The 11,847-nt window shown below is 34.0% G+C and overlaps 2 protein-coding genes across 3 annotated transcripts; one reads left to right on the forward strand and one right to left on the reverse strand.

Moving 5' to 3' along the window:
* Positions 1 to 676: 676 nt before the first annotated feature.
* Positions 677 to 6,877, forward strand: LOC141828210 (uncharacterized). 2 transcript variants are annotated; one of them, XM_074715589.1, is made up of 7 exons: positions 677 to 1,011; positions 2,752 to 2,857; positions 3,542 to 3,724; positions 5,244 to 5,723; positions 5,811 to 5,894; positions 5,989 to 6,079; positions 6,613 to 6,877. In XM_074715589.1, exons 1-6 carry the CDS (start codon positions 964 to 966, stop codon positions 6,051 to 6,053), a joined length of 966 nt encoding a protein of 321 aa, XP_074571690.1. In that variant the 5' UTR covers positions 677 to 963; the 3' UTR covers positions 6,054 to 6,079; positions 6,613 to 6,877. The 2 variants fall into 2 exon arrangements, with proteins under 2 accessions (XP_074571690.1, XP_074571689.1); XM_074715588.1 differs by having other exon boundaries at positions 683 to 1,011; positions 5,986 to 6,079.
* Positions 6,878 to 8,669: 1,792 nt separating this feature from the next.
* On the reverse strand, positions 8,670 to 11,838 carry LOC141826550 (eukaryotic translation initiation factor 3 subunit F-like). The gene is made up of 6 exons (XM_074713805.1): positions 11,548 to 11,838; positions 11,271 to 11,350; positions 10,207 to 10,454; positions 9,378 to 9,499; positions 9,186 to 9,299; positions 8,670 to 8,967 (listed from the first exon to the last, which is right to left on the reverse strand). Exons 1-6 carry the CDS (start codon positions 11,752 to 11,754, stop codon positions 8,878 to 8,880), a joined length of 861 nt encoding a protein of 286 aa, XP_074569906.1. The 5' UTR covers positions 11,755 to 11,838; the 3' UTR covers positions 8,670 to 8,877.
* Positions 11,839 to 11,847: the final 9 nt, after the last annotated feature.

The raw sequence follows: 11,847 nt of genomic DNA on the forward strand, positions 1-11,847 counted from the left end.
AATTGTTCATGTCCCAATAATGATAGTGATTCTGGTTGTTGATGAATCAACATCAGAATTTATGACTTTAATGGTCCCAATGTAAATTTTATTATGTTTGGACCAATTTAAATTCAGCATATCAAAACCAATGTAAATTTTATTACACACCAAACCGATCTGGTGAAGAAAAAAATTAAATTAAAAATTCAGTTTAATTTCTTTTTTTTAGTTTGCACCGTATATCATTTTTAATTCAAGGTTAACTAAATTGAATTGTACCGTATATCAATTTTGATAATATCATGGTTTTTAAATTTTATTCGGTTTTAATAGTTTCCATTTATTATTTAAGTATGAAGAAAATCATGTTGTTTGTTTATCTATTTTACTATAACCGCGCAAGTGTTGCCACCTTGGACTATTTTAGATGTCCGAACATATTAAAAATTAAATATGAAATAATTTTTCATTAAAATAATGTGGTTATAAAAAATATATATTTTAAAAAATATGTGCTAAATGGATATATTATATTTGAAACCATTTAAATCCTTATCAGGTCCATTTTGTCCTGCTATTTTCGTGTCCAAATCCAAAACCAAACAAAAAATAACACCAATAAAGAAACAAAATCTGGGAGCCGTTGGATGGATGATCAAGTGCGACGTGGAGCTCGATCCGATCCCTCATTTTTCACTCCGATTCCAGCTGCCTCTTTGCCCGATTCCAATTTCCAGCCCCAATCCCTCGCTCTCTGCCAGCTGCACAAGCGCCACCTCTCCGCCGAGCTCCGCCCCGAGGGCTTTCTGCCTCCTCTCGACTCTCCGCAATCTCTCCAGTTCGATTCCCTTCTTCTTCAGGCGGATCGCGTTTCGTTCTTCCATGATCAACTGAGGTTGACGAGTTGATTTGGTAGGTCTCGGTGATCCGTCCTCGGCGACCACGATCCTGGTGGTTTTGGGACCGGAGCGAGGGGAAACGATGGAGACTGGAGAAGTCAGAAAGGTTTCCCGTGAGGACATACAATTGGTACGTATCTTTTGCCGTGTTAGGTTTTGCTTCTTTTGATCGCGGTCACGTTTCCTTTTTTAGTTGTTTGATAACATTTGTGGATTCAGTTGGTAGGCCGTAGATAAGCGAGTGTAGCGGAAGCAATGTTTTGCGTTGAGCCATGCTAAGCGCCCAGGTGATATAGACGGAACTCCCACACAAACCCCAAGTTGGTAATGTTAGATGATCCATTGGTTAAAAGGATTGAGGGAAACATATTTAAGGTGCTGGTCATTTTGAATTGTTAGACCCATAGACTTGAGTGGTAGTAGGGCGAACCGCTGCTCTTCACCAATAAGCTAGGGTGCTAAAGTTGCCTCGTAAATGAGCTTGAGGATGGAGCTGTAGGTAATGGGTCACCACAAGATTGTTTCTCGATGATATGATTCGGTAAAAAAAAAAAAGCTATCTTGCAGTTAGAGGTCCGTCAGTTCTAATTGATTAGCCAATTAGGTAGATTTGCCTTATTACCATAGTTAACCTAGGAATATTGTCTCTCTTGCTAATGTAAGACTAAATTGAAGACCATATCTAAATTTTAGGACACTTGTCAATGGCATTCTCACCCACCCAATGATACTTCTTTGATCTTAGAAAAAAAAATCTCACTCAAAGCATGCAAAGCCCATGCCACGGCTAATCACTTTGGAAAAAAATAGAAAAAATAAAATTGTCTAGAAAAAAATGAAAGAGATTATGCATTTTTAAAATGTACTTAAGCTACGGAGAATACTAAAGAACATCCTACTTATAAAACAAACATCCTACTTTGTCAAGGCTGCCTGATTGTACAAATATTTCAAGGGATACCAAATCATCCTACTTTTTCTTGATGATATGGAATTCATTTAAGCAATCATAGACTTCAATGGGGCATTTTATTTGGTGGTTGCTAAAGAGTGTGACTAAGCTACTCTGCAGTATGGATAATTTTCCTGTGGTTATATGGCCTGTCAGTCCCAAAAGTAATAATCACATGCTTCAAGTGCTAGTAAATAGAGGCTCAACTAAATCTTGGTTTTGGACCTAAGAAACTTGCAGACACGTTGCTAAGCTTAAACAACATCACCCAAAATAGTAAATAATACAATCCAATTTAATTATAGTAGACTCATCAAACCATAAGAACTATCATAGTCTCCTGATATGCACTCTTGAACCTAACGAGCCTTGAGGGAACCTCAATTTTGTTAGGCTACATCTTTCATAGGGTCATGTTTTTTATTTGTTTAGACTTTATGTATTGTCTAAAGTATGCTCATTTTATATTCATATTTTATGCTTTATTTTCTTTTTTAAAAAACAATGTTTCCTTCCGTCAAGCTCTACTAAGTGCATGTAACAAAATTGGCCCTTTCATGATTTGCTTCTTTCCCATTGTTGCTATGAATGTGCTCTCTATAGTCACGTGAATCATCATGAATATGATGTTTTGAATAAATGCTATTCACTGACTCACATTCTATAAAAATAACAAACAAACTAATAGCATTTAAGCACATCAGCTTGATGCTTTGTGACTTTTCTCATCTTGGCCTAATCTATTTACCACAAACATATCAACATATCTGGTTTGTTTTAAATTTTTTTATTCCCAATGTCATTTACCATTTCTGTGTTTGTGTCCCAATGTCATTTACCATTTCTGTGTTCGTGTGTGTGTTTTTCAGATTGTTTACTATGCATTTTCCAGTTTATTACTTTCTTGTGAAATTTCAGGTTCAGAACCTTATTGAGCGGTGCCTGCAGCTCTATATGAATCAGAAAGAAGTAATTGACACGTTGTCTATTCAGGCAAAGATAGAGCCCAGTTTCACTCAACTTGGTAGCTTCTTGATAAATATGCTTTATAGCTTGAAATATATTGTATTGAGGTTTTATTCAAGTTATTCTAATCTAATTTACATTACTTTTCTATTTCATATCGGTTTGGTGGAGTATGTTTAATCTTTTGTAAATTATTAAATGTATCAGCAAGAACGCTATGCAAAGAGTTGAAATTGTTAAAAATATATCTGTACTTCAGATCACATTCAGTGTTATTAGTGTTATGAAACTTGAGTTGGTGCAGTGTAGTGATGTTAAGCAATATAGTTGAACTTTATTATGCTCGGTATGGTTTACAAGCAACAATTTGGTTTGATATTACAAGTTGTTAAAACAAGATTTCATGAGTTATTAAATCATCCAATATTGCTTTATGAAAGTAATTCCTGTAATGATAGAGCCTTGAAAGGAGGAGGGACAATTGGAGGCATTAAATTAATTCTACATATCTGATTTCTGCTATTTAATGCTAGACAATTTGCATGTATATCTGCAAAATGTCGCTATATGAGAGTATGAGATAATTATACTTAATGATTGATGAATAATATATGATTAATTTACAGCTGGCAAGAATTTCAAAAGTTACCATCAGGATAATTATTGATTTGCTTTTCAGTCATTGGCAATTAATGCTATTAGTCATAAAATGCTAATGCTTTGCCCATTTTTCGCACTACAGTTTGGCAAAAACTCGAGGAAGAGAATCGAGAATTTTTTGAGGCATATCATGTTAGACTTATTGTTAAGAATCAGATAATGGTTTTCAACAAGCTCCTTGAAAAACAAGTTGAGATGATGCAGACAGCATGCCCATCTAGTGTTTCTAGCATGCCTCTGCCCAATGGGTCTAATTCTTCTGCTAGTATGTTTCTTTTAAAACTCTTATATTACTTATTAGTTGACTATTGTAATTGGCTTATGTTTGTATTACTCCTGTATTGCTCTTGCATGGAGCTTGCTTAAAAATTGTTGGGATTATTTTTAGATGATATGCCATTTTGTATTCTATTCAACCTTTTGATTTCTTGAATTTGGATTGTGATTTTTATATCCACCTATTCTTTTCCATATTACCTTTTAACATATTTGTTTTATGTTATTAACTATAACTTGGTTGTGTTTTGGAATTTCCATACTTTGATGTGTCATACTTTGAGAGTGGAAACATCATAGATTTGTTTAAAAATTGTTGTTTCACTTTTAAGTGTCGCATACATTTGACGGGAGAAAGAGTAATGAACTAATTTCTTCAAAACAAAATGTAATGCTTCTCATATTTTCTTGAATACTTTGGTGTATGTGTTTTCACATTTTCTACAAGGGAGAGAATACTTCAATTTATCCAGTTTAAGAATAATGTAGTTTGGAGGCAACATTGACTACAGAATTTATGGTTTTTAATGTTGGAGATGTGACTACACAATTCATACAAGTTTTCTATTATTTACATGATATTATTTTTGTCTTTGCCTTAATAATATATTATTTGTCTGATCCAGTCTGCCATCTAATATCATGTGGAATCAGTTTCTCCTCAATTTGTATTGTGTTGGCTTTATCCAAACTATGTCATCAAAGACTACATGGGATGCTTTTTCTTGCCTTATTTTTTAATGCATTTGTTTAATCCAGTTAGCATTATTAAAAAAAATAAAATGTCCTATTGTGAATAACTTAATTGAAATGATATTTTAATGTTTATTATCTGAAGATAGCAAAGTCAAAATTGATGCTTGTTAAGTAGAAACCATAGACTAAAATCTGTAGATGTTTACTTACAAGTCTTTTAAGTTTTAAAGTCTTTTCTTGATAATTCAGTTCTAACATAATATTATCTAAATCTGAATAGGATAGTTTTCACTGTGTGGAATAGAAAGATAAAATAAAGCACATACTGATTGCTGTTATGGTTTGGCAATAACGGCATTCTGATTGCACTTATGTTGTATGTCTAAACGATCTGGTCATATACTGATTGCTGCTATGATAAGGAAAAAAGCAATCTCAGCTAAGCTCTAGTAAACATGAGTGACAAGTTGTTACAGGTTAGTTTTTAGTCAATGTAACAATGAGTTGTATTCTAGGGTTGGTGAAACGTGTATTACTTTGAACTTGTTTTTTTAACAAATAATTGGTTTAAAACTAAAAATATTCAATATACTAATAAAAAGATGTATGGACAAACTTCAGTTCATTGTGAAGAGTGAAGACCTCAGTCCATTATGTGCAGAACAAAAGTATGGAATCCCATGTTGAGATCTTAACAAAATTAATATGCTTTCTTTGGACTGTTTATTGATTAATGATTACTACTGTGAATAATTAAAAATCAGCTTGTTATGGAAAATTATTGGAGATTCTTACTACATTACCTCTTTTAGTGCATCAATCTCCATTGTGCTATATGCCTCAGCACACATCTACGTCTGCCCAGCTTGATGGCATGATTTGCGATGGAGGTTTTCCAAATGCTATCATGAATGGAAGGCCATCAGGACGAGAAGGAATCTACCTTCACAATGATTCCTCTATTCTTGCTGCGAGCATGAATCCCTCAATGACTATGTTATCTTCACATGATTCCAACATGACTGGGGTTCGGGGAACGAATGGAACGCTAGTCAAGTCAGAACCTAACTACTTGAACAATTCTGAGTTTCCATTCAGTAATGATAGCAGCATGTTGGACACACACCAGTCTATTGGCGATGCTTCAGTTGGATCGTTCAGTAGCTCAGAATTGACTGGGCAACCATTAAATGATACTCTCTTGGATATTGATACTTCTACACTTGGATTTAGTCATATTCCCCGAAATTTCAGTTTTTCAGATTTAACAGACGATTTCACTCACTGTGCTGGTTGATTCCTATCATCTCACTTCAAATGGATCATTTTATTTCCATTTTGTGTTTTATTTTCTAACATAATATTTCGTTTATTTAAAGACATTTTGGAGAATTATGATAGATCTCCTTATCTTCCACATGATTCAAATAACTTCTCAGACTCCCCAGGAAGGGAATTCGAAGGTTACTGTCTTGTCTTTTCTGATGCACATTTGCAATTTTTCACCCTGAGTTGTCTTTTTTGACCTTCAAATTTTTACATTTTATTACTCAGAAGATGACATCAAGAAACTAGACACCATTTCCGAAGGAGTCAGCTATGAGGATTTTGGAAGCGACTGACTCAACTTCTGATGGGTTACTGCCAGGTAGATTCTTATGTTTTTGGGAAACACAAAAGGAATAAGGCCATCCCTTCAATTTCAATAATAGAGGAGAATCACAATAATAGTTCTACCAATAAAAATAAAAGAGCTTATCATAGTATTATAATCTCGATTGGCCTTATTGTTTATCTTTCAAGAAACTCTTAGATTAGTATCTATAATTTATGCCCAGAATAAGCATGTCTTGTGTTATGCTAGAAAATCTCCTACCACTAGCATCAGTTGCACAAGATTCATTCCGTAGATATCACGTCATGTTTTAATGAAACATACAAATGAACCCAGCGAGAATGCTGGTTGTGATCCACTCTTCACGTTTGATATTAAATTGTTCATTGGGATCTACGGTTTCTTTTCCGGCAGCATGGTTGCTATTCCGATATTCATAGATTGGATTTGGTCCTGAATTGTCAGTGATTCCCACTTCCAATTTTTGGATTTTTCAACTTCTTGCATCTGTACTTATGTCGCACTTAATACTCGACACCAAGTAACATAGCGCAACTTGTGTGCAGGTTGACCAGGCATCTGTACATACTGGACTGATTAGTTGCTTGTTCTTCTGATTTCGCCATGTTTAACTAACATGTGTTTGAAAGGTACTAATTATTTGCTTCCTATTTGAAGATTCTGCAATGACTTGTGTTTTAACAAATAGGAAAGTGGCGTGACACTTCTATTTTGTGTTCTAAAGACCTGGCGTATCATCTTCTTAGTGCCACTCAGTGTGCTTTGTATTTTTTCCCCCGATGTGAAATAATTCATGCTCTGGTTCTTAAATTGTTGCGATTGTACAAACAAAAAGGAAACATGAAAAACTCGTTTAAACTGTGTTACTTTGTAACAAGCATAACATCTCAGAGATGCAAGTGATGAAAACTAATGTGTGGTTATTAAAAGAATAAAGGACATTTAGGTAGATGAAGTTTCTATCAATTTGGATATGTTTTATTTTTGCTACTTATATTTAAGCACTCTATACCACACATGCACTTTGTTACCAATGAATTGAGTTTATATTTTGTGGAAGAGAATGTCAATAATGAGGTATAATTTATTCATCCCCTCTCTAGCCAACCCTACACAATCCATTGGTTGGCTATAGTGCAACGGTAAGATATTTATGTTATTAAGCAGGTATCCATGGATCGATTTTTAATTATGATATTCTGTGGATTAATTTTTTCTAGTAGAAAGATAATTTTGAAATGTGCATTGTTAAATGATAAGTCATTCTTATTTTCTAATTTATTTTGATGATCAATGAAATGATTCTGATCCTGATTTTGAATTTATATAACCAACACCAGACATATGCATTCCTGCAAGTCCTTCCTTTTTGAAATTTTAGCAATTTGTATTAATTTAATTAGTTATAATTTATAAGTTTTTTAAAGTAAATGTAATGCAACTTTTTGTTGTTTTGAGTAACTTAATCCATGTTGGAAAGATCTTATTCTTGATAAAGTGCTCTCTTTCATTGAATCTGATGAATCATAATTAGAGGAGCGACACCTGTCTACTAATTAAAATATAAATATGGGTATTATCAATATGACATTTACATCGACTCTAGTGATGTTGTGAACAAAGAGACTAGTAATTATAACATCGACTTGAAACAAAAAGCTCCATGGTCTAAGGATGATCTAGGCTATATTAATACAGGATTGGGAGATATTTTTTAAGATACTTGGACTCAATAAGAAATTAATGATAATAGAGTTAAAGAGGAAATTGAAAGGAAATGTCTCCCAGGAAATGCACTATTCATTAGAAGAATGGTCAACAATATTTGGTCTAGAAGAGTAATTATCTTTGATTGAAGATTCATATATAATGAACTCTAGACTTGTACTAGTGCAAATGTAAGAACCAAATGAGTCTATTGAATTCTATGTTGCTCAGGTAATATATTTTATAAACTTTTTATCAATGGTTTGTTATTAATTCTGTCAAATTTCTCCCACTTGTTAATGAGTAAACGCTTCGAATGCAAACCAAAGGACTCCAAGAAAATTAGAATTAAGGTCGTTTGGAAGAATAACAATTATACATAAAAAATAAGGAACTATTGAACTCTTAATAAATGATATGCTATTCATTAGAAACTCAATGGGTAATAATAATAACAAATACAACGGTCTAGATATACAAGAGTAATTATCTTTGATTGAAGATTCATCAATATAATCAAGAACTGGACAATAGACTTGTACTAGTGCAAATGTAAGAACCAAATGAGTCTACTGCTATGTTGGTCAGGTAATATATTTTATAAACTTTTTATCAATATAGTTTGTTATTAATTCTGTCGAATTTCAATGCTTGCAATAGCTCAGACGACACATGCGTATAATACTACGTCCGAAATATTATGGAAATATAGTGCGAAAATTAATAAATACATAAATGTAATATAAATATATAATTCATATATTCAACATTTTAAATCAATTAATTTAAAAAATGACCAATCCGATCTCAAAAAAAAAAAAAAAAAATCCCACCGACTAAAATAAATCCAAGAAGCATAAATTCACAATCCAACTTTCTAAGAATCAATCAACTGCACAAACACTCTTGTTAAAGATTGATCTCAAATGTTCCTATTTGTATCACTTATACCTTGTCACTTATACTGTGCCCTGAGAGGCACAGTATACACAATATTGAATCTACTCGCAATGGACAATTGGTGCAAAACTGAAGACAGAATAACAAGAGATCACAAAACTTCATCAAAACGTTAGCGCCTTCATTGCAAAACCACTGATGTTTTACAATATCTGAGCGGCCGTATTCAACTTTTCTGCAATGCTGAGTTGTGTTTTAACAAGGCTTGACAAGTAAACTAAAGCTAGATTGTCCTGTAACAAAGAAAAGGGTGTCACATAAGCAAATAGAAAAATGACGGTCCGTAATAATTCTAGCGGTCTTCCAGTGGGAAGAAAACAAATGCAGCAGGCACATATGGCCAGCCTATTGTTCATCGCGTAGAGGTGCATCTTGTAAAGGATACAAAGAGTTGCAAGAAACAATTTAAACAACCGCTTCCGAAAACTATGATTTTGGAACGAGTCTTCACCTGAATCTTGTCATTGAAGACCTTGTCAAAAGCTGCTGGAGACATTCTTGGAACTGAAGCCAATGTGTCCGCCAGAAATCTCCCGATATCATTATCTGAGGTTACTCGTCCCTCCTAGAAAATCGTAGAAAAACTACATTGTGTACCCATAAATTTAAAGGTACAAGGACCATTGACAGTTGAGACCCTTACCACAACTTCGTCAACATATTTGTAAATCTCATCGAGCAGAGAATACAATCTCTCCATTGAAGCTTCCATTCCTCTGAGATCATTAGGGAGCTTATCAACAGCAGTAGTCTTCAAGATGTCAACTAGCAAACAGAAAGCAGTTACTTTGTAGTTCAAATGAAACAATAAAAATAAGAGAGGATGCCACCCTGTTATTAGTACTGAATAAATGATGAAATAAATTCCATATTGCAGAAAGGAAATAACAAAATAAAAGATGAAATCAGAAATTTTCGTAATATAAAAAAGGAGAAAACACATCCTCACAAAATTTAGGAGATGTAAAGTAGATATATCTTTTGGGGCTATAGCTAAAAATATTCTGATTTAGTCAGGCAGCTTTCGAGAAAATTTATATGGACAGTTCAAACAAATGATTAATCAATGCACCATTTCCTAGGAACCGTAATCTTAAAACTATAGACAAACTGATCCAGTAAAGCTATTCCAACATAATATTGCATTTAGATTATTGTATGGTTTTTGCCTATGTTTGAGATGTTCCATCTGTCATGATGCATTAATGGAATTTGATTGAAAACATCCAAAAGGGCAAACATATAAAGGGCATGAATCAGTAGGGTCAAAGTTTAAAAATTAGAAATGCATCAAACCATGTTGTAAGACTGTAGAAATAGCATTCCTAAATTGCATTCTAGACACAGTCCAATAATGACACAAAATCACGAGATGTAAGACTAGACTAAGTCATGATCAAACATCCAGCCTATCCTGCTACAGTAACAAGATAAATGCAAAATATTTAAAGTACTCAAGTCAAAGTTCATACATCCAACCCGTTCTGCTTCAACCATCCTCAAATCCAAAGGAATTTCTTGAAATTGTGCAGCAAGTGATCTATCTCCAAGGGACAAATTAGAAGAGACATAACCTTTTATGGATGCCTCCCCATTGTTGAACTCTGTATCAACAGTGAGATGGATAGGTGGAATGGAACTCTGTGCTTCTTTAAGTTCTTTTACATAGAATTCATGTATCAAGGCACTACCACCCGAAACACCAAAACCAGTTGAAAACCTGTGATTAAGATAGCAAGAGGCATCAGTAGCTTTCAAGATGAAAAAAAAAAAATCTAACTTTATTACCAATTGCTTCAATGTTAATAATCATGGCAATGACTCAACCTCCATTTAGGACATGAACTAAACAGATTTAACTAGCTACTAGAATTGAACAAATTAGCACCATGACAACTAGTCCCAAGCCCCAAAGACATTGTTGGTAATACAGAATCATGACTAGTAACAAAAAGCAAGCTGCAAAAATCTTGTTATTTTGACAGAAAACATTCATGGTGAAATCAGATCTTACAATAATGGTAGAGTATGTTAAAACAAATATCACTCAGGATTAATAGTTCAGAATCACATTAGATAAAGTTGAAGAAGTATAGGATACAAAAGGCTAATATTTGTCATAGAGATGCACAGAATTCAGAACATGAAATGTGCATTATTAACTGAAGAGGAATGCTTGTCCATATAGAAAAAATTAAATCAATAATAATGTCAAAATTTTAGTTAGAATGCTATTAATTATTTAATGGAGATGAAAAGCTTCCAAGAAGAAAACGAATGATCAAATAAATAGCTTAAGAAGACACCATCTAGAGAGTATATGAGCCATATAAGACAGTGACTATCAGAAAAAATTAAACCTATAAATTTTTATTCCATTTTTTAATTAATGCAAAAAGGTGAAGAATGGTAACTAGAGAAAAAAATAAACCCATAAGTTTTGTATTCCATTTTTAAATAATAAAAAAGGTGTTACGAAACTATTAGATACGAAAACTATGTGCATGATAACATAAAAAACCATAGACTAACCTACCATCCAACAAGCACTTCCTTGGGATTCACTTTTAGGTGAGACAAATACATGTTGCGATGGTAATCGACATCTAATGCAACCTGGGATCAAAAGTTGAAAAGCAATCATAAATGTAGAGGTTATAAAAGAACATATAAAGGTCTTTCTGCTAATACTTGAGATAAAATAATAATTGAAATCAACATGACAATCACATTTCTTATAGATCCTCAATGAGTCCAAATATAAATGTTCCTAGAAAAAAAAACACCAAACAAGGAGAAAGTAGAGGACGAACCTGGTCGGCGGACTCGTTGTGAGGAACGGCGTAGGAGTTTTTGATCTCGACGACGCCATTAGAAACGGCACCGAGGAGGGTTCCAATCACGCGGTCGGCCTGGTCGGGGCGACGGACGTAGCAGTCGCAGATATTGAAGAGGACGACGGCGTGGATCTTGGCGGAGACGACGGGCGAGGAAGGAGGGAAAAACTGCAGCACCGCCATGAGGTGAAATCGAAGAGCAGGGAGTGAGAGTGATAACGCGGCGGCGCAACCTTCGGCTAGGGTTGTTTCTCCGGGAGAAGTAACGCAGAGAGA

Source organism: Curcuma longa, chromosome 4, assembly GCF_044706935.1.
Source record: "Curcuma longa cultivar G26 ecotype Majalengka, Jawa Barat chromosome 4, ITB_CL_G26_1.1, whole genome shotgun sequence".
In the NCBI taxonomy this organism is placed as follows: Eukaryota; Viridiplantae; Streptophyta; class Magnoliopsida; order Zingiberales; family Zingiberaceae; genus Curcuma; species Curcuma longa.

Bases quoted from the DNA above. Each gene is read 5' to 3' on its own strand.
- LOC141828210 (XM_074715588.1), top strand. From the start codon at position 964: ATGGAGACTGGAGAAGTCAGAAAGGTTTCCCGTGAGGACATACAATTG. The intron at 1,012-2,751 runs GTACGTATCTTT...GTGAAATTTCAG, and splicing joins CCCGTGAGGACATACAATTG to GTTCAGAACCTTATTGAGCG. The intron at 5,724-5,810 runs GTTGATTCCTAT...GTTTATTTAAAG, and splicing joins CGATTTCACTCACTGTGCTG to ACATTTTGGAGAATTATGAT.
- LOC141826550 (XM_074713805.1), bottom strand. From the start codon at position 11,754: ATGGCGGTGCTGCAGTTTTTCCCTCCTTCCTCGCCCGTCGTCTCCGCC. The intron at 11,351-11,547 runs GTTCGTCCTCTA...TTTTGATCCCAG, and splicing joins ACAACGAGTCCGCCGACCAG to GTTGCATTAGATGTCGATTA. The intron at 10,455-11,270 runs GTAGGTTAGTCT...TCTTAATCACAG, and splicing joins AAGGAAGTGCTTGTTGGATG to GTTTTCAACTGGTTTTGGTG.